Raw genomic sequence first — 26768 nt, 5'->3', positions numbered from 1 at the left:
CAGGGACAATGCTACGGTGGTGTATTGCAATACACCACCGTACAATGCAAAACCCCTTGACTGAAAGTTTGAATCTGTAAAAATCGGATCTTTGGCGCCATCATGTGGACGTTTTACATACAGCATATATCTTAACTGTACATCCATTAAGCAAAATGTGCGCAAAAGAAGATGATGATGCATTACAAATGTGGTGGACGTAAAAAGTTGTAAAGAGCCCCTCAAATTTTTATCCACGCATCATCATCATCATCATCATCTGTCCCGCACAAAAGAGCTCTGGCCCTTTAAGAGAGCGATAAAGACGACGGCTCCGCGCAGCGCGTCAGGAGAGTCTCCAGCGCAGCGCATCGGTGCCGCTCGTTGTTTATAGTCAATAGATTTTGCAGCAGGCAAATGTAATACAACTTATTTTTTAAAAGGGCTAACCATTCTTTAAGTTTATTGTGAGATTTGCAGACCACAATAAGTCGCGGCAATGCTCTCAGTCGGTTTGTTTACGGGTGCGTAATTGATTCGGTAAGTCTCATCCGTAAATCTGTTTACTCTCCAGCGTTAGGTCCTTTGTCCTTGTGCGCATCATTATCACCATAAACACAGAAAACGACACGGGGTGTTTCGTCCAAATTGTGTACGCGAGGGGCCATCTTTCCTTTTCACTAGACCTTGGCGTGTACTGTCCATGTGTTCATAATGACAGCTCGATTGCTAGCTTACAACATTGATTTCCATTGTTACATAAAGTAATTTGTTCACGAGATGCCATAATACGCCTTTAATTACGTTTAAGTAGCACAAAAAGCTGTTTTTCTGTCGAAACTGTGACATAAAATATGAGTGATACCTTAAAATAAGACTAAGACTAAATAAGACTTTCATGTCTCTTTTGTAAAGTGCCCTTAATCTGTTTAGGTCTTTTCAATTCAGTTTTATTTTCTTTCATCTGTTCGTGAAGTTACTACTGCAACACTGCAAGGCTCCCCTGCATAGACAAACTGGCACTATTACTTCCAAGAGCCAGGCGGACTAACTGTTTAACAGAATGCAGTGCTTTTAACTTCCTACCTTTGTGTTTTTCAGGACATCCTGCAGCAGCTCACCGGTGCCCCACACATTATCACATAGAAGACAAAACCAAGTCATCATGGAGGACAAACGCAAAAAACGCAGTCCAAAGGTGTCTCTGCCTCAGCCTCCCCCCCCTCCCATCAACCCTCGCAAACTCCCTGCGCTTCCTGCCAGCAAGAGTGCCACCTTTTCCCTAGGCCTGCCACAGCCTCCCTCACCCAAAAACAGAGGCAAATACAAGAGGTCCATCGGGGCTCCGGGGCAACCCAAGGACATGCCTACTGCAGTCATTGCTCCCCCAAAAATCACAAGGTTAGTTCCTAGAAAGGTTTGGTTACAAATGACTAGATAGAAAAGAATTGTCATTATAAATTCTATGTTTGGACAGACCACACAAAGAAAAGCCCAAGGCCCCCCAGCCTGCAGGGCCCAGCAAGGTTGTCCAGTCATCCCCCCTGCAGCACTCCTTTCTTACCGACGTATCTGATGTGAGAGAAATGGAAGAAGGGCTCCTCAACCTCCTCAACGACTTCCACTCAGGCAAACTGCAGGCCTTTGGTAAGACGCAGCCTCCAGGGGAATATTCTGTTACAAGTAGAGAGGGTAGGCTGTTAAAATGACTTTGCTAGATGAAACTAAGTGAAATTAAATACACACTTGTCACTGGATATTTCTGGTGTTTCAGAATACAGAATGTACTTATTTCCCCTTTTATTAGAAACACAACCAAAATAATGCATATTTACAGTTACAGTAATAATTTTCCTGCTGCCCCCAGCTCAGCCTCAAGCAGCACCTGCCTCCCCATGACTTTCAGAAACAGCAATTAGGACTGTTGTCATAGCAATTGGCAATTTAAATATAATGCTATATTTTTTTGAAAGGGCTAAAAGTCTTATAATCTTGCATGTATCCAGAAGCTGAAGCCCTTTAATTAAGTGCCAGCATGTCTGCGTAATTCTTCACTCTCCACGATGTTGATCTTATAGTTATTTGGCTTTCTACATTTGTGTTTTAGGTAAAGTGTGTTCCTTTGAGCAGCTGGAGCATGTGCGGGAGATGCAGGAGAAGTTGGCCAGACTGCACTTCAGTTTGGACAGCCATGTGGAGGAGCTGTCTGAGGACCAGAGGAAAGGAGCATCTGATCACAACCTGGAACACCTGCTGAGTAACGTGAGCACAATACTGCACTACTGTTGTTTAGTTTATGCATGAAAACACGAAAGAATTGCAGGTCTTAAAAATTTATATATGGATAAATTTCACTATTTGTGTATTTATGTATGTACATTTATTGTCCTGTGGCTGTTTACAATTTTTTTTTGCTTTATTATGATTGAAAAACATTCAAATAGATAGGAAGTGTCTATAGCCTAAATGTGATTTGAGTTTTTACTAATACCTTATGAATATAACTAGTAGGATTACAGACAATTTATGGGTGGATTTCCACTATTTGTTTTACATATATATTGCCTCAAATACTAATTGCCATAATGATTAAAGGAACACTATGTAAGTTTTTGGTTCAGGGTCCATCATCTTCTTGTTTCTGTGGATATGTCATTGCTCTGTCTAGAATGTTCCACAGTATGACATTAAACATCTTTGCCTTACATTTATTAAATTAAACAACTGGTTTTATAGCTCAAAAATTCTAGAAAAAAACAGGCATTCTTACTATAAGAGAGGTTGAATCCACTAAGGATGTAACAATAACCGAAATATCGTGATATTGTATCGTCAAAGTTCTCACAATAATATCGTGGATCATCACAATATATCGAATTACAAGTGTCTTTGCTTAAATTAAGAGTTATGATGCAGCAATAGCTAAAAAAAAGAAAGAGGGAACTACACAGACCATGATCCTTTGATACATTTCAGTGCAGACTACAAGAAGAAATAACAGTTCTAAGCACTTTTAAGTCTTAGTTCTTCGGATTAAGTCTTGTCATTTTAAGAGGAAAAAGTAGCATATTTTGTTAATATCCACAAAATATTGCAATAAATATACCGTGAGCAGTATATCGTGAAAACATCGTACAGAGAGATTTGGATATCGATACATCCCTAATCGTGAGCCTCCCCACCATATCGCGAGCTTTCCCACGATATCGCAATAAATATCGTACCTTGAGGTTCATACAGTGACGTTATCGTATCATGAGACTTGGGTATTGTTACACCCCTACTCTCCACAGATCTGACCTGTAACTTGGTCTGGTTTAGTCTCCATTAAGACAGAAACTGTGACACATTCCAGCCAAAGAAATATCATCTCTGAAAAAAAGCAATTAATGAACTCTTCACCAGAAAAGTTACACAATACACCTTCAACCAAGTGGCACAGCAATTATAGCAAGAATGTTACAGGAACAAAGGCTTATCTTCCTGCTCGGTCACAGAGTGTCCCCCTGTGCCTGCACTGCAGTTCCTTACAACTCCTGACAGATAAACAACCTTGAAGGATGCATATTTCCCATTGGTGCACCTTTTAAATATGCTACCTTAAAACCATCTATTGCAAATCACAAATTCTAATGTATAAAATATGTTGACGGTTCTATTTTTGGCACTGTTTAAGATACGTGGTGTCTAGGAACGCCTCTTACTTGCACGCTTAGGCTCTCAGTGCTGAAACTCGCAGTGCTGTGTGCGAGTGAAGTGAGAAAAACCTTGAGCTGGTCACAGATAGCTGATAGGAATATCTTGTTCAGGGGCATGGAAAACTATAATAAGATGTGATTTGTTTTGTTTGGGTTAACTACATACTCAGATGATTGTAGTTTAATCAGGTTTATGCTGTTTAGTTTAATTTAATGTTGTTGTTGCTGTTTTTGCTCATTCACTTTTTTGTTTGTTACATTGCAGCTGGAAGAACTAAGCACCTCGATGTATCCTTTGGTTGCTGTCAAAATCCTCATGTGTTTCTTAATTGAAAACATTTATGGTGTAAATCTTTAACATCACTACTCAGACAAAAGCTCAACTTGGCTGAGAACCAGGATCTGCCCAAAACGTCTGCTCCCTGTTGAGTGAGGGGTAAAGGATGGCAACTACTCACTTGGTCACAACATACAACTTGCGCTGGTTGTCATGGCATTGATCCCGCTGCCTTAGCAACAGGGTAAAAAGATCTATAGGTGAAGGGGCTATTTTTCCACCTGCTCCAGGGAACTCCACTTGTGACATTTAAGAATATTCAATACAACAGAGCACAAATAATGAAGTAAGGAAACATAACATTGCTAAATTAAGCAATATATGCAATTTATTACATAAGGAACTTGCTATTCTTGGCTATTATTAAACACAAAAATATTAAATTGTTTTGATGCTTGACATTTAGCTTTTGACTTATTCACTGTGAATTTGTCAAGCATTTCCATTTTAAGAAGGATCATTTAAGCAGATAATTTCCTATATAGGTTTTATTTATCTCTATTTTGTGTAAATGACTATGGTACCGATTTGTCATTGCTGCCATTTAGCTTTAGCGATTTGTCACTAGAAGCACAAGCAGAAACAACCCAAAGCCTTATTGTATGATATGTATGTTCATTGGTATCTCTTAGAATGGTCTTGAGGGCTTCATGACCAGAGTAGAATATTTTTTAATGTATTATACAAAGTTGTTAAATTATTCAAGCAAAATCTTTCTCTGTTTGCTTTCTGCTTTTAATTACATAACTTATATTGGTCTGTAAATGTTAAGAAGACACATGGGAAATGAATTACAGAAATAAACATTTTATTTATAGTAGTCTCTGTTTCCAAATGCTCACAAGCTTAGTACTGTACAGTATAGTGAAAGGGCTACTATAAAGACTGGCACTACACTCAAGGACAGAGAATCTGTTGATTAGGCATTGTCAGATTTACATCTGAACCCTTATCCCTTTCCCTGGTTCAATGCCTTCAAACCATCATCGATGTAGGCAACAATGAAATGTTTATCTTAAGTGGAAATCAGTTCTGTCATACATAAAAGGCCAAACAGTACAGAGCATGATTACAACACAACAGACACATTTGATACTGTTTAATTATACAGCATACATGAATATGATGTTAATACTGTGCAAATATACATCTGAGCAGTACACAATAATTTTTTATAGAATTTGTGTTATCTCACAAAACATCAATATAAGATTAAAAAAAAATTACATCACATTTAATAATACAGCAAAAATATACAACTCTCATGTCCCTGTCTTGAACCGTTTACTTTTTGTGCATTTCATTGGTACATTCTGTTAGTCTTGATCTTTTCTACAGTACATTAGAATCTGAAAAAGCAATGATAAAATCTATAGAGTTTAACATGAGTTCATATTTAAAAGTGCAAAGAGAGCAGTTTGTGTACATGAAACCTGATGTTCTCAGGTTTTGTACCAGAGAAAATCTCACTGAGATAAGAATAAGAGCTCCTAATATTAAAGGATGTTGTCTTAATTGATATAAAAGTGCAGGCACAAGGAAAATCTTCAAGTAATCTTCAAAATCTGTATGTGAGTTTCCATTTATTTTATTGTTCGCAGTACCTCAATGAAACTTTTGTGGACATTGGTGGATTGAGAAGCAGCGCAGTCGCTCAGGCTGTGTCCCATCTGGGCATAAAGGGCTTGGCACAGGTTGACTGTTGCACCCCTCACACTGCCACCTCGCCCATGAACTGTGCCGCTGTGAGTAGATGTTCCCAGGAGGTGCCACAGTAACGGCAGCACCTTCTGCTCCACCATGTTGGGCTTGCGGGGGTAAAGTTCACTCACAATCTCTGAAATTAAAGACATCCAAAATGTTTTGTTTTTTTTCAATATCATTCATCATCTTTTATTTATAAAAACCTTTCAAAGCTTTTGGACTGACAAAATAAAGAATCATACCTGCAACCTTTTCAATAAGATCAACTTTTGCTTTGCCACTTAAAAATTGAGCCTTGGTACAAAAAAGCTGAAGAAGGAGTACATTATCTTGAGGAAAGAAAGAAAATGCACTTGAAACCAATGTTTACAACATTTCACATAGTGCTGAGCTACAGTAATTATACTTAAATACATACCAAGATTTGATATTAGTGCATTTAGGGCTCCAATAGCAGCAGTGTAAACAGCATTATTCTTAGAATTGAGGTGATTGTCAACAATTGCTGGGACAAGGATGTTAACCACTTGGGATAAGTTGTCTTTCAACAAAGGGATAATTTTCTGCAGGGATTCTAGAGCATAAAGGTTGACCTTGCTGTTTGATTCCTGCAACCGAGACCTGAAGACATCAAAAACCTGAAAGAGAATATCAAAATGAACTTATGAACGTATACAAATCCTTGGTCCATGCATAGCACTTGTATACATACTGGGAATATAGTATTGATAACCACATTGGGATTGTTCTGGCAGTCTGCCACTAGCTGGTCGATTCCCTTGATCCTCTCTCGGAAGTCCTTTGAACCCAGCAGACTTGACATCTGCTTCACATATTCAGTCTTATCAGCTATAGTCTGTGCAGTTCTGCAGTTGTAGAGAGCATTTGATTCTCTGTAAATGATACACATGTATCAGCAATTTGGCCTTTGTGAAGTAGTCCAAATTATTGTGTATGAAAAACCTTGTGGTTTGATTGAGAGGTTCTCTGGTGAGAGATGAGGCTCTGACTGTTCCGCTGCCTGGCAAGGAACGCCTGCCTCTGGCTGACTGGTTGTCTGAGGGCATGTCACCAAGACCCTAAAAAGGAGGTTATAGTGGGAAGATGACACAAAACACTTCTTTAACAAGATACATTTAGTCAGATCAGTTTATACTATACCTTTGTCTTTAAAGTTAGGACAGTGTCTCGGATAGTTGGTAGCTCTTTGGTGGGAACATATTTCTCAAGAATCTTTTCAAAGTCGGGATGTGATGACAGACAAAGCAGCATGCGTCGACCAAAATACCTTTGGATTTAAATTTTATTTTTCACACATAAATGGTAGCTTATTACTATATCATACACAACCAATATTATGAACAGAAAGTATCAAACCTGGCTTCTTGTGAGGAGTCTTGTGACAGTTTTGTAATCGCAGGCAAGATCCTGTCTGTAAGTTCTTTACCTCCAGACAGGACACGGGCAGCACCAACCTTGTCCACTAGATTAGCCAGATGCTGAGCGGTGTACTTCCTCACAACAGCATTAGGATGACTAACAGAGGCAAAAAGATTTACAGTTAATGGACACGGTCAAGTGAGAGAACAAGTTTGGCACACATAAAACGACTGACCCAAGGCCTCCAGTAAGTAAAGCATGAATACTCCGCGTTGGAGTGCAGTGCTGCACCATGCAGTCTAGAGCTGCATCCACATCCTGTCTAATGAAGGCATTGATCTCTCCTGCTTTGTGCAGTAAGGCTTTAACTGTCCCCTCCAGCTCTTGGTCCATTGTTTTCTGCAGATGACTAAAGAAGTCACCAAGTGTGCACACAGCAGCCCTTGACACACCTGAGCGCAGATTTTTAACCTGAGACCCATAAACACTTACTTAAATACAAATGTTATGTCATTATTTTAAACATGTTGCACAAATACACTACCTCTTGAGTGAGTAAAAGGCACACGTCATGAAGCCTGCTCTGGAGAGTGTCAGAGTGGTAGTTTGCCAAGCTGCGCAGAAAAGTAAGTCCTTCTATCTTCTTCTCCCTAGATTATAAAAAACTGTCTTCAGATGGGGGTTCATGTCAATGCCACATTGTAGAATATGTAAACTCTCACCAGTCATCTGAGCTCAGGAGGTTGAAGCTCTGGGTCAGTGCAACTTCAGGCTTGGAAAATGGAGATAGTTCAGCAGCTTCTGAGAAATTGTTTTTGTGGCCCAGAGAAGAGATCAGCTCATCTAAAATGCCATTAGGACAAAAAACACAAATACAAATGAAAATGCATAAGTCTAATATAATTACATAAAGGTTTTATGAGACTTTATATGTTGATTTTGTTAGTTTTAGCTATAATTTTCTAAATTAATGTTAAGGTATCTTTATTTGACTTCTTTATAACTAATTTGTCTTGGACTCAAGGGCTATGCTATAGCACATATAAAAAGAGGAAAACTTAGTTGTATAGTTCTAAGTGCATTATAATTGCAGTTGCAGTTGATGCTTTACAAATCCACTTACCTGGGCAGTGAGATTGTGAGGCCCGTGTCCTGCCAAGGCTAGCTGCCCGCCTCAGACGGGACACACTTTTGGGGTTTGGGGGCACTGCAGGAGGACTGGGCTGGTGGGAAGGAGTGAAGCTCTTAACAGGGGTCTGGGTTTCTGATGGGCTGACAGGAGTTCTCGAAGAGATGAGGAGGTCAGTTGGAAAAATATTAGATTTGGTAGAGCTCAGTATGCTGCCATTTAGATGGAGATCTGAAAAAAAAGATGGCATGAGCAACAATCCTCTTGTGTATCAGTAACTGGATTTCAGTTTTTTTTTATGTTTATATGACCTCATGTACAGAAATTTATATTTATGAAATGCACAGATCCACACTGAATGTTTCAAGGGCTTGCCTTTGATGATTAATGGTGTATTTTCACCTGTGGGTGAATCAGACAGCATCTGCTGGACACGATGGCGAATTCTTTCTCGTGTTTGTTCTCCATGACTTAGCTCATCAGACATGTTTGTGCGCTGATGCCGTATTTTATCCCGGCTTAAACGTACAGCTCTTGTACTGTCCTGAAAAAAACAACACATTGTTTTAAAAGACACCCTTCTGATAATTGTTGTTTTCAGGATGAAGACACTAACCTTGGCCACATCTGAGCGTGGGCTGTCATCACTTTCAGTCTGCATGCTAGCCATGTTTGTATGGCTGTTTATTGCTGAGTACACGTCGCTGGGGGGCTTGGCTACCAAGTCACCCTGCTCAAGTGTCAAGGAAGCACAGCCAAACATGCCTAAACAATGAGGGCCACAAGGAAAAGAGATTTATACAGAAATATATTAATAAAACAAGACTTTTAGTCACAACATGAGCCACAACAAACTGACCTCTTCCAATGACTCCTTCAAGCATATCGACACCTGATGAATTCTTGCTACTCTGGCTGTGAGAGCCTGAGAATGAAATCAGAGAATGAGCCTTAATTATTTAAGCACAAACATCATTGTTTATGCTGTAATTAGGCACTAGTGTTTATAACTGCTATACCTTTGGCACCTTTCATTCCTCGGACTGATTCCCGTGGAATGGGTTTGACCATTTGATGTGAAATTTCTCTGTTCTCATTCTCAGCTTTAGTTGTTCCATTTGTGTATGACAAGGAGTGTCCAACAACACCCACTTCACTTGACCACTCATTCCTCTGAGACAATCCTTAACAAAAATAAATAATTTTTGTAAATACTGTACATACGGGGAAAGTGGCACATAAGCCAAGAATGTACTAAACCTTGGAGGCTGCTGAAGTCCATGGACACTGAGGATCTCAGTTGTGCAGAAGGCATGCTTGTAAAGTGAGATTTCACCCCAAAGGACAAAGAATTTCTTGGGCTGTTATAATAAGAAGATTGTCAGTTGGTTGCATTCATATGTCCTAACTAAAGAATCAAACACTGAAAATTGAAGCAATACAGGGGAAGGGGGGGGCATTAAAACATTAAATTTTAAATGGCTTAAGTAGCAGAGATACATTTCATATCATTCTGAAACCTTTGGATAGAACGTGAACCCACAGATCTTTACATGCACACATGAGGAGATTTGACTGACGATAAGACACAGTGGTGAATCAAAACCCTTTTTCAAAATCAAAAACCCTTTTTAAAACAGCATTTACATTTTTGATTACCTAGTTTTTATTCCATTAAGGCTGCAGTTGACGGCAGAGCCAAGGCTGGAGAGCCCGCTTTCACTCGCTGAGCTTGTAAGCATCGGTGGAGTACGTGATGGTGAATCTAGACCCAGGTCTAACCTCACAGCTGAATCCGGACTGTCTGGATCCACATCTGAGTTACTAAGGGTCACTTTGGCCCTTCTCTTGGCAGCACTGTTTCGTAAGGAGCGCAGTGAATTCAGCATCTGGAGGTACATAGCCATGAATTTGTATCTGAATGATAGAAAATGAAAAGCATTTTAAATGTAGACAATTGCTGACCTCCTGCATGTCCAAGGGGTCCTCCTCTTCAAGGTTTTGGTCCATGCTGTTATTCCCAGGGTCTGTACTAAAATCTCTCATTTCTAATTGGTCATTCTGTTCTCCTGCAGGGATAACCGGGGACACAGAGCTATTTGCTCTTGTACTATTAAGTGCTCTTCGAAATGAGGATGTTGAAGAAGAACTAACAAGTGAAGCACGAACAGGCCTGGGAGAACACCGACTTTCTTTTCCATCTTTAAGAAAAGAGAAGAAATAAACAGAAGTTCATATCTCTGTATTCTCCATAACTATTCTAATGTGTGTTACCTTTTGTAGAGCTCGATACATCTCTCCAGGGGCTAGGATCTCGCTGGTGAGGACTAGTGTCTCTTTTGTTTGGCCAAGTATTCGACATGGAGAGAGGGGAGTCTACATGGCGACGAGGGAGAGTTGGAGTGGGGACACTGCCTGGAAGTGAGGCCAGTGGATAGGAAGGCAGTAGAAAGGAGCCAGTAGAGGAAGACTTGGTTGGTAGAGAAAATGTACGCTCAACACTAGGGTTTCTTGAGAGCATACTTCCCTTGGCTGTCACAGTAAAAAAAATATTTACATATGTTCAATAAGACTTTTACACAAGTTAATATTTGTGGTTACTATGAGATGATGTCTTACTTGAATCTATTTCAGAGAGGTTTGTGGTCTTGAACATGTCCTGGTCAAGGTTAAGGCTACCACTCCTTTTGAGGCGCACAGGGGATTCATTCCTTCTTGATGACTGGAGCCTTGGAGGTTCTGCTGAGCCTGAAAGAAGCAGGGCTGTAGTCGACTAAAAGAAATTCTTGGGGGACTAAAGATATGTCCTGCCAATCGATTAGTCGAATAAAAATGGGGCATGGCAGAAGCTCTCAAAACTAAAACATATCTATATCTGTTTGAAACTGCACCCACAAGATTACACCTGCAGGGGAGTTCATGCAAAAACAAGTTTTCATGCAGAAAATAAGTACTGGAAAACAATATTTATAAAGTCAGATTCAACTTGTATGTCATGCCTTACTTACCTCCTTTTTACTAAAAACTACTAAATCTTCAGCTAACACACTCACTAACCTCTCCTTTCTTCTGTTGTCCCATATAAATTGTTATGATCTACATGAAATTATAAGTTGACTAAAACACCACTGGCAGATTTATCAACTAAAGAACCTAGAAAGAAGCACTTTTATTATTTATTAACCTTCCTGACAGTACAATATGCAGTGTTTTTATAGTACAATATACACAACATAGTCCTGAAAAAACATGTATCACTTAAAGACTTTTTTCATATTCAAAATTCAACATAACCCACATCACTCTAAAACACGAAGGAAGAAACACTTACTGAAACTGGGTATGTAGGTTTCTGGGCTTAGTTTTCTTGAGAAAGGGAAAAAGTCTTCATTGGTAACCTTAGAGAGTATAAAAAAAACAGCTCCTATGAATAACTATACAGCAGTAATGTAAAAGAATCCTTAAACAGAATCATCAGTGAAATTCCATCCTCTGTTCTGAACAAAGGGATGTAGTAGACATGACAAACTCAAACAAAAGGGTTGGCCTTCGCATGGGTCATCAGGTTCCTCGATAGCCCAGTATTTAATGCACATTGTCACAAAATGTTAGAGTGATAGGCCTGCTACGATAAATACAACATATATATCGTTATAGTTATCGTTCAATACATGACAGATGGAACAATATATTTTGAGTGTCAATATTTATCACGCAAACTTACTACTGTGGCCAATTCTACTATTTATTGCAGTTCGTGTTTTAAACCATATTGTACATTTTAGTAGTTTTTTTGCTGATAATCCTACTTCCTAGGGTTATTTTGTCAGCGGCATACATACATTAGTTTAAATAGTATAGTTTATCGTCTATATTTTCTTCAGCAATATATCGTACTTCAAATTTTGTTATTGTGACAGGCCTACAGAGTGGGTTGCTCTGAATCAGTGCTTATCCTTTGCCTGCCTTTGAAAACACTTGACTGTTTAGTTCACCTGATTCGAGTGTAGTGACGGTAAACGCTGTAGAGCACTCAAAAGTGATTGCAATTAATGCTACACATACAAAATGGCTTTGTTTCACCAACATCCCTGGGATCTGAGCAATTATGTTTCACCCTCTGCTATTAGGGTTGCTAAGAAACATACTGCTGGAGCTGTAAACAAAAGATTTCCAAACATTAAAATAAATATATATGTTCACTATTTTCTGTGAGCATATTTGAAAGATATACACTGCAATCTGTGATAGAGCTGAGGAAGCCTTGATATAGAAAGAATGTGTGGGAAGTTGTTGAAAATGAGTCAAATATGTCCAAGAATAGGATCCTTGTGGTACATGCTTGTTTCCCCTACATATATATTTATAGTACCTTGAGGTGTTCATTAGAATTCAACTTCTTAATGATATTGTAATGTCACAGTACAGTATATTTTAGGGATTGTGATTTCTTTTTTTATGATTATATGTGTAATACTATTTTAATGTGTCCCTTTTTCCATATACAAGTGAGCCAACTCTCTAGTTTCAACTTTTAAAAGGTCAAGACACAAAAATCATAATGTTTACAAATAAAAGAGCTGAATATGCTGAGAGATGACAGTATGTGCCTCACCTTTCCATCAGGTGTATTGCATTGCTGGTCATTCTCGGTGGATGACAGAGTAATCATCTCCCAAGGCAGTTTATTCTTCCCTTTTCCTGCGCTCACAATCCTCCTCTGAACAGGCATATCATCAGAACCGAGACTGCTGTAGCCATGTAATCTGTCGCAGTCTGGTTCGGTCCTGGTACTCCTCGCGCTGCTAATCCTCCCACCGTTCATCACCCAGTCCAAATCAGCTCCGGTCTGCCCTGAGCTCCGTTGTCCTGGTTTGGGCACTATCAATGCATACTCCACAATACCCTCTGGGGAGAGTTTAGGGAGAAAGCGCCTGGCCCTTCTTGCTTGTACGGCTGCCATGAGACCCTCAGCATCCTCGTTAAGCTCAACCATGTCAACAGCTTTTATTAAGGGCTGCTTCTTCCCTGTGTCAAGACAATGGTCGAAAACAGCAAAAAGCTCCAATGCAGCAAGTCGCACTTTTCTTTTGCCATCTGCGAGATATGGGGCGACCTCATGACAAAGCTTAGGAATGTTAAAATTCTTTCTTGGATAAGTGAGCAAAGCAACAGTGATGATGTTAAGGACATCTTCTCGTATCCTTGAATTTTTGTGTTTCAAGTTGCCTATAACTAGATCCAATATTTGCTGTGGTGCTATCACTTTCATCAGCTGCCGAAACACATTCATATATTCATTCCTGGTGATAGTACGGGTGTCCCCAAGAGCTTTGAGAGCCACATGAATAATTTGTTGAAAGTGTTTGTTTAGTCTATTATCTAGCTGCTGAATGAGTAAATTCAAAACTTGTAGGGTGCCATACAAAACTTTAAAATTACTATCATCCAGAAGGCGAGAAAGGAAATGTATAAATTCTTCAATACTGTCAGATGGGATAGACAGTATGTCCACCTCTGACAGAATTTGTTTAAGTTTTTCCACACCATTTGTACGGTTTTGGTAATTTTTAAAGTCCAAGAGCTGCTCATGTAACTCTTGGGGAATTAATCCTAGTATCATTATTGAGAATGGCAAGGTGTTGTCAAACTGGAGAATTCAAGGAAGAAAATGCAACCAGGTGAGGACAGTGATATCCCTCTTCTTTTCTTGCTTGCTTGCTTGGTGTTTTCATTTTAGCAGTTGGTGATGGACAGTCTTGTTGTTATTGCTTCAGCCTAGGGAACATCACAGGCATTAGGATGTGTTCGTAACAATGTAATTCTACAGCAATATGTTATACATGTGTAATGCAAACACCATAATTGGCCCTCGCCACTATTATTGTGGGGTATTGTTTTTGCTCGGTTTCTTACGCTCTATTATTATTATTTTTCCTTGCAAAAGATCTCAATTTTGAGGGCCTAAACGTCGACGAAAAGTTCCCAAACCGGGGTCCAGATCGATCGGCCCGGCGAAAAATTCGATAAAATGGGCATCGCGACAATGACCCGAGTGACCCGACTCAACAGCGCCGCCTAGAATTGGACCCCTATGGGAGTGGGGACAGGCAAAGTTTGTCGCATGGAAACGAAATTCGGGACAGTGATAGAGAACAATGAGACAAGCCAAAAGATGAATTGGAGCATGACCCTATGACGAACAGGAAGTCGGCAATATTGGATCAAACATTCGCCGCCGTTTTGACTTGTGGGTCTACAAAAAGATTCAAGTCCCCGGGGTTTGGTCCAAATGAGCTCAGATTTTACATGTCACATCTACAGACATGAACTCACAGAAGTTGCCAAATTTTTTTGGGATACTCCTTACGGTTCGCCCGTAGCACGCCGGCGAATAACGCCTTCATTTCCTGTTTTTTCGGTGACCTGTCACGGCCACAGGCATTGGCCTAGAGAACTCAAATTCAAATCACAATTGCGTGATCCAGGCCTGAATGTGATGAAATATGAAATTTAATAAAAGTGAACTCTATAGCGCCCCCTAGCATAGACGTGAAACGTCAACATTATCGGATTAGTACCAAATTCGGGACATACATTCTATGTATGATTACAAGCAAAAAAGTCTATTACGGACATGATGCATTTTCCACTATTGGCCAGCAGGGGCGCAAAGACTCCCCCAAAAAATAGTTAAAAAATGATTACACCCACAGGCTTAGTCCCATCGTGCTGAAATTTGAATCACTAATGCCTGATCACGGCCTGAATATAATACACTATAAAACATATGAATACAATTTGTCTAGTTACAATATATGATGAAGCTCACTGTCTGTCTTGAGGGTACTCCATTCAACCACTTGTGGCTGATAGAGACTGTATCAAGGCTACATATGTAACACGATACGCTCACAAATTAAATACCATTTATCCTGTTCATGCGGTATTAAACTAGTTACTCCGCAGATATTTAATACAGCTATAGCCACAATCCGTTATAAGCATATAGTGTTTTTCTATGAGACATTAACGACACAAGTTCATTAGCCCTGTTAAACTCACAGCATTGGGTTTTGCAGGTATGTATGTAACAGCAATGCTCTCCTGTCTCAGAGACTTCAACGACCCTTCTGCTTTATACGATAGTAGCAATGCTAACAAAGTTAGTAGGTTATATTTAACAGCTAAAAACAGACCTCGCATTTTTGCTGCTCCCCTTCTTTGACGCTCGACGAAGCGATCTAAGATTACTTCCAAATTTCCATGTCGTTCTGTTGCTACTACTGTTGTCTCATTGCAGGCATGCCCTCGGTTGTTTTAAGTGGTGTCGATAGTGTTAAATGTTTAAAAGCTTGTGAGGTATTCACACGGACGGTATCCCACACACACACAAACACACTAAAGGAGCAAAATGGCGAATACATGTCGCAAACTGAGCGCTTCCATGGTGACGCGTGCGCCCAGCTCCTCCAGGCGGCAGCATCCGCGCTCAGGCGCAGACAGGGTTTTTTTTTAGTTTGATTGTTTTTAATGACAAATACAAACAAAAAGAGCGCCTATAAAATGTTAAAAATAAATACATAAAAACACATCAGAAAATAACAACATATCAGCCTCTTTTCTCTTAATTTGGTTCAGTTAATTAACAAAAAGGTTCAGGTCATTCTTCAAGTTTGTTATGTTTGTTTTGATCTTTAAAAAGCGACATTTGTGAATAAAATGTTTATCTAACAAATGATTGATACTATACTCCAGATCTAATTATCATTTATTAATGCATCACATTAAATTTATTTTATGGTTAGAGGGTCAAGCTGAATTCCCCTAGACTGAAGCCAAGACTGAACATCAAGACAAAATTATTGTTCAAAATCACATAAAAAGAAGAGATGCCTCAAGTCCTCATCCTCTGTGTCACAAAACACATTTGCCGGTCTCAAATTAGAATTTTTGTTTTAGGAATTCATTGGTTGGATATACTTTATTTTATTTTATTTTATTTTATTTTATTTTTTAATTGTAAGCCTAGATTCACTTTGAACCGAATTGGAGAAACAATTATTTATGAACATCTCAAAAATGTGTTATTTTACTTTAAGTCACAAAATTCAACGCCTCAGTTCAGTATAATAACACAATACAATACAATAAAATACAACAGAATATGATTATTGTTGAGCAATAAAACACTTGTAAATTAATGAATCCAAGATGGATAGGAGGACCTGAGTTTAATGCCATACTGTGGAAAGCTTCAGGCAAAGTGTCATCTCCATGCCATGGTGACAAGCAGGTGTCTGCCTTCCAACATAAAAGTTACACTGTACACCTTTAACTGTACTGCCTCCAAAGTAACTAAGGTTCAGTACCGACCCGTACTAATGTGACTGACTCCTGCGGAAGTGGGTGTGCTGTTTGTCAGGCTCTTTATAAGTGCTGCTTTGACTGCTTTCAGCTCGGAGTGGTTGGCTGTAGGTTGTTTTCGTTCTCGGAGCTGCTGCAAAACTGTACATTATAGCGGCTCAGCAGGCGGATCCCCGGTTACAGGTTTGAGCAAATATCTTATAATGTGTCTCGGTTATCTCTTGTGAATTGGTTAGCAATAACGTCACGTTTGTAGCTGTCAGCCATGTTACTGTATATCAATCAATGATGCTGCTAGCCACAGTAACCGTGTTTATTTTTAGCAGCTAACCTGCGTTGACTGCAGCGATAAAAGGCAAAAAATAACCTTGTGAATTATACGCTTATTTAACTCTGCAGCTTGGATGGCACACCTTCTTCAAAATAAATTATGTGCAAACAAAGATATATTTTTAAGCTGTGGAGTTGTAAATGTGAAGGTTTACAGTATGTTAGCTCACGCCTAGCTATCCACTGATGCCAAGCTAGGCAGCTAACGTGGTGTGTTATGGTACTACTCAAAAAAGCGTAATCGTCAAAACTCATGTCGCCGTTTTAAATATGAATAATATATTTTGATCACTGAGCACAACATTTGATTGTGGTTGACCCAAGAAATACAAACCACGCATTTTAAAATTCTACCAAGAGCTGTAGTGGTTAGCATGGGATTAATATAATGTTTTAGCTTTACTCGCACTATTATGCTATTAGAGCCGATTTTATTTACAGACAGATCTATCCAGTCGAACATGTCATTCAAAATTGTATAAAGAAAAATATTTTTGTACCACAATGGCTGTTCACAAGTGGGCAATTTAATATGACATTTATCTAAATTATCTTTTGTAGATGGACCAACCAGACCCGTCCTATATGTTTGCCAGTCTCACACGGCCTCACTCAGAGCAGCTGCTGCAGGGCCTACAGCTTTTGCGGCAAGACCATGAACTTTGTGACATTGTGCTCCGTGTGGGTGACGCCAAGATTCATGCCCACAAAGTTGTGTTGGCCAGCATCAGCCCTTACTTCAAGGCCATGTTCACTGGTAACCTGTCTGAAAAGGAGACCTCTGAAGTAGAGTTTCAGTGCATTGATGAAACTGCATTAAAGGTGTGTGTTATATCTGTAATACCAAGATCATATTTATAACAGAAATGTTATAATATAATAACCTCTCTTTTCTTACTTAGGCTATTGTCGAGTATGCCTACACAGGGACTGTGTTCATCTCCCAGGAGACTGTAGAATCTCTTTTACCGGCTGCCAACTTACTTCAGGTCAAACTTGTACTCAAAGAGTGTTGTTCTTTTCTAGAGAGCCAGCTAGATGCTGGAAACTGTATAGGAATTTCCCGTTTCGCAGAGACCTATGGTTGTCATGACCTGTGTCTGGCTGCAACTAAATTTATCTGTGAGAACTTTGAAGAAGTCTGTCAGACAGAGGAGTTTTTTGAACTGACAAGAGCTGAGTTGGATGAAATAGTCTCCAATGACTGCCTTAAGGTTGTTACAGAAGAAACTGTGTTTTATGCGCTGGAATCATGGATCAAATATGATGTAACAGAGAGACAGCAATATCTTGCTCAGTTGCTGCACTGTGTGCGCCTTCCACTTCTGAGTGTAAAATTTCTCACCCGCCTGTATGAGGCTAACCACCTCATACGTGATGACCATGCCTGCAAGCACCTGCTCAACGAGGCTCTTAAATATCATTTTATGCCAGAGCACCGGCTCTCCTATCAGACTGTTTTGTCTGCACGACCCAGGTGTGCTCCAAAGGTTCTACTTGCAGTGGGAGGCAAAGCTGGACTGTTTGCCACACTGGAAAGGTAATTATATGCTGTCTAGTATCAACAACAATGCAATGTTGTTCATTAATAGAGGAGACTCTGGTGGCACATTTAAAAGCAAGTTGAAAAATAAATTGGCATAACATTGTAGTATTTGGTTTGTGTATTATCATGTAATTATACAATTCAATGGATGGCAAAACCAGATCATCTGTGCCACCACAGTGTCTGCAGTAAAATGTAATGTACAATTATTTTTGTATTGTATGTGTATTTCTTTAATAGTAACGGGACATAACTCTTTTGCAGTATGGAAATGTATTTCCCTCAGACTGATTCCTGGATTGGACTGGCTCCTCTAAGTGTCCCTCGATATGAGTTTGGAGTAGCAGTACTGGATCACAAAGTTTATGTGGTTGGAGGCATTGCCACACATATGAGACAAGGCATTAGCTATCGCAGACATGAAAGCACTGTGGAGAGCTGGGACCCTGAAAGCAACACCTGGTCCTCTGTGGAGCGAATGGCCGAGTGCCGTAGCACTCTTGGTGTGGTCGTCCTGGCTGGAGAGCTGTATGCTTTGGGAGGCTATGATGGCCAGTACTATCTGCAGTCGGTGGAAAAATATGTACCCAAGCTAAAGGAGTGGCAGCCTGTAGCTCCCATGACAAAGTCACGCAGCTGTTTTGCCACAGCAGTTCTGGATGGGATGGTTTATGCTATTGGAGGATACGGCCCTGCACACATGAACAGGTACTTACTTTGTAGTCATTTGCAATTCTCTCATAATGTACTGGCCAAGAGGCCATTATATTAGACCTGGTCAAACTTAGTATCAGACGGGTTGTGCTTATGTCACTTCTACAACACAGATTGTTTTACTAATCACATTTCAAACTATAATGTAGGGTTGCAATTATTAAACATGACGAGTCGACTATGAACTAATCATAGTTGAATTTTCATAATTGTAATCATTATCTTGACTCTAAAGACTTCTATTAAATCAAATGTCAAATTAGAATAAATACCTTCACATGTTATTTGTAAAAATCTATTTAGAAGCCTTCAGTCATCATATTTTATCTTTTGGTCTTTTTATTACATAGAAGAACTAGCAGTAAGGTGACTTTGTCAGATGTTGATAATAAACAGGACAGGTGTCTGTTAAAGTAGTGACTTTGTAGAAGTGTCTAAAGTTATACTTAGGAGACACTGTGCGTGTTGCTGAAGCAGTGTTGTTGCTGTGACTCTCCAAAGAGCAGCGTCTCTGTGGTTTGTCTCCTTGACTCCCAGTACCCCTGAGTAGAATGTGTTTAGACAAGCAATCTTTTGGGATGTTTTTCTTTCCTCAACAGCCTATTTATGATTGTGTTCTGCAAACAAAACCAAGTTGCTTATGGAGCATTCAAATGCCTTATTTCACAAAGCCAGTCGAAATAACCCTGAATTTAATTCAAGACTCGGTTATCCCTCAACTCACTGTTTTGCATTTGAGAAAACTGATTTGGAGTAAATTAGACCACTCAGAGTTGCACACACCACTCACATTAATTTTGACTAAGGAGCAAAGCCATGATCAGTTGATCCCAAAAAAGAAAACGTGGAAATGTTAAATAAGTGGAGGCCTCCATAGAGGAGTTCATAAGTGCACTGACAACTTTCAATGACCGGTGTTGATTATTGCCATGACAGTGAAGTTAACAACAACTAGCATGCTGATTATTGGATTATTACAATGAAAGGCTTTATATTAAGATGCAGGCAGCAAGCAGTGGACATATTTTGACCTCAGGAAATGTACAATATATCTCTACTGGCGTAAGAGAAATTTTGTTTAAATACATGCAAAAAAAATCAGGTAATGCTATATCATACATTTATAGACACTGTAATTTTCTGGAGGTAGAATGGCACTGGTATGATTTCATGGAAATGGAAAGTTAAAACCATACTTTGCCATTTTCTATATGAAGATACATGTTTCATGCCATACTGTGGAATATTAGTATAATAAAACCTGCTCTGGACCAGGTTAATCAGTGCATTGCCTAGGCCCTAGGTTCAGACTGAGTTACACTGGTGACTGGCCCAGGGTTTAGGTTAACTCTCTGACACTGTGAACTGAGTTTGGACAAACTAACTTCTTGAATAGGGCCATTATCTAGGGTTTCTTTGACAATTATAATTGGTCATTGGATAATTATACTGAATAATAATCATATTTTCATCACACAGTGTGGAGCGTTATGATCCTAGTAAGGAGGCCTGGGAAATGGTAGCCCCCATGGCGGATAAGAGGATCAACTTTGGAGTAGGTGTCATGCTTGGATTTATATTTGTTGTTGGTGGACATAATGGAGTATCTCATCTATCAAGCATTGAGAGATATGATCCCCATCAAAACCAGTGGACAGCCTGCAGACCCATGAATGAACCACGCACTGGTAAGAAAGATCTGTGGTGTAAAAGAAATGACACTGTTTCATATTATTGATGCATATTAAATTTGCTTTGTAGGTGTGGGCTCGGCTATCGTGGACAACTACCTCTACGTGGTGGGGGGACACTCTGGGTCATCCTACCTGAACACAGTTCAACGTTATGACCCTATAACGGACAGCTGGTTGGACTCAAGTGGAATGATGTACTGCAGGTGTAACTTTGGTCTGACGGCCCTTTGACCCATGGCCCAGTCACAAAGGACTTGAATAACATGGTCACAAAGACTTTGTTTTGTTATCTGCTCCTCCTTCCTTAGATTCATCTTTCAGGACACTGACACGAATGCCTGAGGAAGAAAGTAGAATCTACTGGGCACAAGATTATGACGGGCTGTCTCTCTGGCAAAGATCATACTCCCAACAGATTGAAAATCTGTGTTAAAGAGTGAAGAGGAATGCACTATGCTGCTGACCACCAGGGGGACTGAGCCATTTTTCCCAGAAGATTGTTGGTACACTATGATTTCCAAGTCATGTGCAAACCTGTTCTTTTCATGTCATTAATCTACCTATTCCTTCACCCCTGCTGCAACCATAACATTTCATTTGTGTATCTGACTCTTCAACAATGTAGCGTGTATGTAATGGGCATATGCTCTGACTTAAAGCATGTTCAGTGTGTTTTTGTTGGGTCTCTATTTCAAAACTGATGCTCATACTCAGTGACACAGTTATGCATCAAAATCAGTGCTTCTCAAAAAAGAGATGAGCTGGAGTCTTTCTATTTCCTCTTAAAGGGCTGCCTTTTCTCTCCTTGTATATAGATAAATATATAGATAAAATATATACTCTAGTGCATTGCCTGTAAATGTTTTCTGCACTGGGTCACAAGTGTAAATGAGAATGTGTATGTGTAGTTTGAGGTAAATGAAAAATACAAATCCTACAATACTAATATTCAGCTGTTGATAAAAAGGTCAAAATTCTTATTACTAATATTTGACTATTAGTAAATTCTGATACTTCCAAGATCATTTGACTACCATGGTTTTACACCTAAGGCCCAGCACTTACTTTTCACCATTATTTAAATCAGGCTTGGCCTTCACTGTTTGCTGTGTATGCTCAACTCTGAACTGGTGCTATTTTAGGATTCAGGCTTCAGCTTTTTGTCTATGTCATCATTGTCTCACAATCAGGTCATTTGAGCCATTATGTTTTGTTTCATTATGCATTGCATAAAATGTATTGTCTGTTTTCTCTTAACAGGGAATCACAAATTACATTTAAGTTTGATTGCATATTCATTCATTTTTTTTTTAGGTAAATCATTACATTTGACTTAACTGCTTGCTGCCATTTCCTGAATGTGGCACTACACTGGCATGGAATTTTCTGTCTACAATTTGTCTGTACTTGGCTTTGTACATCATGGCTCACCAAATGTGTCGATCATTAAGAGTTCATTTTATGTTAAGTGCCAAAGCGGTACATCTTTGCATTTCGCAGAGTATCTTGTCATAGCCATTGGAAGCATGAGCTGTCCGATAACTGATAATGTACAAAGGGTTGTGCTTAGCCAGCTCCTGCCATGTTCATCCTTTGTCCAAAAAAGGAAACTGGCTCCTAGGAGGATGAATGCTTCTCTGGCCTGACTTGTGTCTAGTTTTGAGACCAACAGTGAGAAGCGTATAGTCCTCAGCAAGTATGTGTATTGTTGAGAGAGAGCTTGTTATTGGTCGTTCAGTTAATTCAATGTTGTATGTTTTGTCCATTTATGTTATTTGCACAGAGGTGTGTATTCTAACTAAGCTCTACATTGCACTTAACCAAACTATTTGTTGTAATTGTACAGTTTAGTTTAAATGGCCGATGGCATAGGCTATAGATTATTGCAATAATACTTCTGTAAGTTTGATTTTGTCTCCTCCAAAGCCAAGGCATGTGTGTAATTCAAAATGTCTCATTGTCTTGTCTCATTGTCAGGCATTTGCATGTGTTCTGTTTTGCATGTTTGTTTTCATGTGTTTTGTGTGTGTCTGTGAATTGCCACTATATTAATGAGACCTATGTTTTGTACTTGACAAATAATTGTGTCAATTTAGATTTTTTTTCTCTTGAAAAATTATTTCTGAAGCAGAACTCTGAATTTACAGTTGCCTTGAAATATATTCATTGCCAGTGTTGAGACCTAAAACATGTCAACTGGTTGATTGCATGACCATATGTAGTACATTTCATCCATTTTCCTTTAAACTGTAAATCAAACAATGTATGTAAAACTGAACATAACTGCCAATTGGTTATGTTGTGAGCATTATGTCAATTTTAAATTTTGTTTGTCTTTGTGGTGCATTTGATTTATGTCAGTATAATCATGGCACAAATCACGCAGGCGTAATTCTGTGCCATTATGAGCCGAATGTTGTGCCGTCTTGTTTTGATAATGCATACTGTATGATCACCACTCAAGAGTCAAAGAGTCTGATTAAAATCTGAAAACGTAAATCTGCAAAAGGGAAGTTTGTACAGAGCCTTCTTGTTATGGCCTAACAAATTGTTTTGTCACTACTCTCACCAAAGTGCTTGTTTAAAGAGAGCAGATGGATGAATGACATTATTTGATTTAACTTTTATTGTCCGTTAGCCAAACAACCACTCTGCTTTTTCTACACATTCCATTGTGAGTCTCATTTTGTAACCTGTGGACAGATAATGAAAGTACATGATGCCATTGGGAATCAAACCCTTTCACATTCAGTCATGTTTTACATCTGTCATTCTGTGTGGTGCAGTTGTACCCAGTTCAATAAAGAAATGCCTGCCTTTAAAGATGTTACATGTTTGTGTCTGTGCATTGAGAAAATACAAATAACTACATATATAAAAAAAAACATTGTATTTGTCAAGGAAAATTAACATTTGCAAATTTAACAATATAGATCTACAAATCATACCACTGTAAGGAATTTCTCACAGACTTCAAATTCAATTTTGGTTCATTAATCAACATGTCTTGAGTACTCAACATTTACAGATAATGTTTAACTCTGTGACTTTAATTGAAGAACACATAATACAAAGATGCATAAAGCTTGCCATTCACAACTCAGAGATCAGAAATTACTTACATTAGATGTTTAACATCCAACCATTAGTTGGTAATCATTTTTACAATATAATAATTGAAATCAAAATGTTGTCAACTAAGACCATTATGCATAGAAATAGCACCTACTATATATGAGTTTCTTGAGGATATACAGAACCTATACTGGCTCATTTTGTCTTTAACAGTCATTTTCAATTTCTAATATAATTATTGGTTTGATCACAACACTTGAACTATTATAGTCCATTATCTTCTTGGATTCCAAGGTAGCTTCTAAAGCAGTTATAGATTTGGTTGAACCTATGTGTACAAATACGCAATGTTTGCACCATAAACCAACATGTGACAGATGTTTTCATCATTTGGAGCGAACATAGACCAGTGAAGATAACAACAGAAACTCTGGTGGCTTGTGCAGCAGAATAAGATTGTCACTCCTTAAACCATCATAGTGCAACCAGAAGCCATCAATCTGAAAAGCTGCAGAGTAGTGATGCTCATCTTTGTTAAACAGTGTGGCACCCTCCAATAAATACCTTAGGAAAAGAAAACAAACACTTAACTACTGAAGTGTTAAAAAACAGCAAATGATTTTTATAAATCTACTTCATTAGTAACTCAATGAACATTCAGTATAAAGACTAATGACAGAATTACCTGTGCTGACAGAGCTCAAGGTTGAAAGGAACATGTGACAAATCCTCTGACCTCCACTTCTGCATGTTTAAAATGACAAAAGGTGGAGGTCCATGGCAGAACACTCTTTGAGTATAGTCTCTTAGCCCACCACATCTGTCAAAATGAAATCTGTTAAAATTCACTCTAGTCATGTAAATTAAAGAAACTGAAGCACCAATCTCACCCAAGCTCTGTGCAGAGGATGTGTTTGGGAAAGAAAAACTCATTCACAGCAGATTGTATTGGGTCCCTGTGAGGCAGCTCATTGGGTGGGCTGAAAGTAAAATCAAACTATTTAAGTTAACAAAAGCTTAGTTTTATGGTATAGAAAGTGAGCTTGTATGATCAGCATACCAGATGTTGATGGTAGTCTTGATCAGCTCCTGGACACGGACCGGACAATTCCAGTTGTCACACAAACTCTCTTGGATGGTGGACATCAAATCATCCAGGTTTTCAGTGAAATTCTGATGTTCATTGCCAAACAGGTCAATTTCTAACGCTGCCTTATGTACTTCTGAGCGATATTGTTTTTTGGACATCCTCTCCCATATCCACAGCATCTTTACAGTTGTGTAGTCACAGGAATCCATTAGGTGCAGGAAGTAGTCTACGAAGTGCTTACCGAGAAAAACAGAGAGCTCCCTGGAAAAGCCCTGGTTGTCCCGTAGAATAACATACAGGATCATAAGAAAACCATCGATGGTGCATGTGTTCTTGAGGCTTATCTGGACGTAAAGAGGAATGCAGGACATTGCCTTCCGCCCAGCCTTAATAGTATAAACACCGCCCCATGGGAGCACAGGCCTCCAGAAGCAGCGATCTTCTTCATCGTTATTGTTCACAGAGGCACGGATTTCTTCAAAGAGTGTCTTGGATCTGTGGATACCCAAAGGAATTAGCCTCTGGAATAGGTAGGCTACATGCTTACAGTGGTGAGATAAGGTAGCGTTAGCTCGTGCAACATTGATGTTTATAAAGCCCAAGGAGCAGCACAAACAATCCGAATATAAAACATGGGGTAAATAAATAACAACTGGCCATGTCAGACATTAAAACATCCTTAGAAGTCACACGTAAATGAGAATGGCGACAAAAACGTACCTTTCAAAATTTAGGCTTCTCTCACTAGAAATGTACAAGAGCTCTTCGTTGTCGTTTAGACTGTACAGCATATCCCCCATTCTCTGCGTATTTCTTCATGCCTTCGTCCCAATGTTGTTTATTTTATTAAGAATTGTAGTTTTCTAGCACTTTCTGGAGACGATACGCTCACAAGAACCCAAACACCCTCGACCTAGCTTCAACTCTGGCGCACAGTGAGCTGACACCGCGTCCAAAACATTGGTGACGTGACTCAGGTCCATGCTGCCCTCTGCCGTCCATCCGCGGTACAGGTTTCACTCGCCGCGTTTTTATTTATTTTATTTATTTAATTTATTTTATTTATTTTATTTTAAAACAAGGACAGTGGACAAAATACACTGATCTCAAAGAGGAAAGATGCTCTGTGCCAGATTTAGTTACAAGCTACTTTCCATCTGCAGTCCTTAGGTCCTGCAGTCTTCAGGTAACAAAGCACTTCTGACAACATTTCATCAATATCTCCTTAAAATAACCACTATCCAGTTAACTATCAGTTAAGACTAATTCCCATGAATACAAAGTTTCAATTTCATCATTATCTTCTAAAAATACTCAAAATCCAATTCACTGTTATTATCAGTATTCTCTAAAATGCATAATTATCAAATCCATCAGTATTATATATCCTTTGAAATACAGTCCATCAACAGCATAACCATTCATTAATCAAACAATGCATCTTGGCTACACCATGGATCTTATACTTCCATAGGCCACATCACAACACAACTCAGTACTTGATGTACTTTGATGACACAGACATTGTGGGGTGTGTCACTCAGGAACACTGACAAAGGAGAGTACAGGCAGCTCACTGAGGACTTGGTGGTTTCGTGCAGGGCTAACCATCTTCAACTGAACACTGCAAAAACCAAAGCGATAGCAGTGGACTTAAGGAGGAGCAGGCCACAGCTGCAACCTGTGACTGAGGGGGACAGTGTGGAGGTTGCAGTTACAAGTATT

At 39.2% G+C, this 26768-nt stretch overlaps 4 protein-coding genes across 5 annotated transcripts; 2 read left to right on the top strand and 2 right to left on the bottom strand.

The window, feature by feature from the left end:
- The first annotated feature begins 335 nt into the window (after window positions 1-335).
- ccdc28b (coiled-coil domain containing 28B) lies at window positions 336-4829 on the top strand. The gene is made up of 6 exons (XM_020919827.2): window positions 336-519; window positions 1081-1380; window positions 1457-1626; window positions 2087-2241; window positions 3943-3965; window positions 4049-4829. Exons 2-6 carry the CDS (start codon window positions 1145-1147, stop codon window positions 4104-4106), a joined length of 642 nt encoding a protein of 213 aa, XP_020775486.1. The 5' UTR covers window positions 336-519; window positions 1081-1144; the 3' UTR covers window positions 4107-4829.
- LOC110155394 (TOG array regulator of axonemal microtubules protein 1) lies at window positions 4806-15657 on the bottom strand. Of its 2 annotated transcripts, none has more exons than XM_055159679.1 (23): window positions 15427-15657; window positions 12843-14005; window positions 11559-11625; window positions 10847-10975; window positions 10502-10759; window positions 10193-10428; window positions 9887-10116; window positions 9488-9588; window positions 9247-9411; window positions 9087-9152; window positions 8844-8992; window positions 8603-8771; window positions 8222-8458; window positions 7821-7941; window positions 7643-7748; window positions 7334-7569; window positions 7096-7254; window positions 6880-7006; window positions 6682-6797; window positions 6431-6611; window positions 6137-6356; window positions 5961-6047; window positions 4806-5851 (listed from the first exon to the last, which is right to left on the bottom strand). In XM_055159679.1, exons 2-23 carry the CDS (start codon window positions 13848-13850, stop codon window positions 5598-5600), a joined length of 4422 nt encoding a protein of 1473 aa, XP_055015654.1. In that variant the 5' UTR covers window positions 13851-14005; window positions 15427-15657; the 3' UTR covers window positions 4806-5597. The 2 variants fall into 2 exon arrangements, with proteins under 2 accessions (XP_055015654.1, XP_020775153.2); XM_020919494.2 differs by having other exon boundaries at window positions 8630-8771.
- A 970-nt stretch (window positions 15658-16627) lies between these two features.
- On the top strand, window positions 16628-23704 carry LOC110155564 (kelch-like protein 28). Its single transcript, XM_020919695.2, has 6 exons — window positions 16628-16777; window positions 17486-17746; window positions 17827-18464; window positions 18735-19178; window positions 20664-20872; window positions 20946-23704. Exons 2-6 carry the CDS (start codon window positions 17486-17488, stop codon window positions 21107-21109), a joined length of 1716 nt encoding a protein of 571 aa, XP_020775354.1. The 5' UTR covers window positions 16628-16777; the 3' UTR covers window positions 21110-23704.
- Window positions 23689-25991, bottom strand: cunh14orf28 (chromosome unknown C14orf28 homolog). The gene is made up of 5 exons (XM_020919828.2): window positions 25764-25991; window positions 25014-25538; window positions 24844-24933; window positions 24639-24773; window positions 23689-24517 (listed from the first exon to the last, which is right to left on the bottom strand). The coding sequence occupies exons 1-5, from the start codon at window positions 25841-25843 to the stop codon at window positions 24340-24342; spliced, it is 1008 nt and encodes a 335-aa protein (XP_020775487.1). The 5' UTR covers window positions 25844-25991; the 3' UTR covers window positions 23689-24339.
- Window positions 25992-26768: the final 777 nt, after the last annotated feature.

Source organism: Boleophthalmus pectinirostris, unplaced genomic scaffold (genome assembly GCF_026225935.1).
Source record: "Boleophthalmus pectinirostris isolate CB_2022bp ecotype Guang Dong unplaced genomic scaffold, ASM2622593v1 HiC_scaffold_10, whole genome shotgun sequence".
NCBI classification, from domain to species: domain Eukaryota; kingdom Metazoa; phylum Chordata; class Actinopteri; order Gobiiformes; family Gobiidae; genus Boleophthalmus; species Boleophthalmus pectinirostris.
Note: the sequence above shows the minus strand (reverse complement) of the source record. Positions and strands in the feature narration are given on the sequence as shown.

Coding starts and splice junctions, on each gene's coding strand:
- ccdc28b (XM_020919827.2), top strand. CDS start 1,145: ATGGAGGACAAACGCAAAAAACGCAGTCCAAAGGTGTCTCTGCCTCAG. Junction 1,627..2,086: donor AGGCAAACTGCAGGCCTTTG/GTAAGACGCAGC, acceptor TTTGTGTTTTAG/GTAAAGTGTGTTCCTTTGAG. Junction 2,242..3,942: donor TGGAACACCTGCTGAGTAAC/GTGAGCACAATA, acceptor GTTACATTGCAG/CTGGAAGAACTAAGCACCTC.
- LOC110155394 (XM_055159679.1), bottom strand. CDS start 13,850: ATGATACTAGGATTAATTCCCCAAGAGTTACATGAGCAGCTCTTGGAC. Junction 8,459..8,602: donor TACACCATTAATCATCAAAG/GCAAGCCCTTGA, acceptor CTTTTTTTTCAG/ATCTCCATCTAAATGGCAGC. Junction 6,048..6,136: donor TGCACTAATATCAAATCTTG/GTATGTATTTAA, acceptor TCTTTCCTCAAG/ATAATGTACTCCTTCTTCAG.
- LOC110155564 (XM_020919695.2), top strand. CDS start 17,486: ATGGACCAACCAGACCCGTCCTATATGTTTGCCAGTCTCACACGGCCT. Junction 19,179..20,663: donor GGCCCTGCACACATGAACAG/GTACTTACTTTG, acceptor TTCATCACACAG/TGTGGAGCGTTATGATCCTA. Junction 20,873..20,945: donor CATGAATGAACCACGCACTG/GTAAGAAAGATC, acceptor TTTGCTTTGTAG/GTGTGGGCTCGGCTATCGTG.
- cunh14orf28 (XM_020919828.2), bottom strand. CDS start 25,843: ATGGGGGATATGCTGTACAGTCTAAACGACAACGAAGAGCTCTTGTAC. Junction 24,934..25,013: donor AAGACTACCATCAACATCTG/GTATGCTGATCA, acceptor TTTTACTTTCAG/CCCACCCAATGAGCTGCCTC. Junction 24,518..24,638: donor CTTGAGCTCTGTCAGCACAG/GTAATTCTGTCA, acceptor TCTTTTCCTAAG/GTATTTATTGGAGGGTGCCA.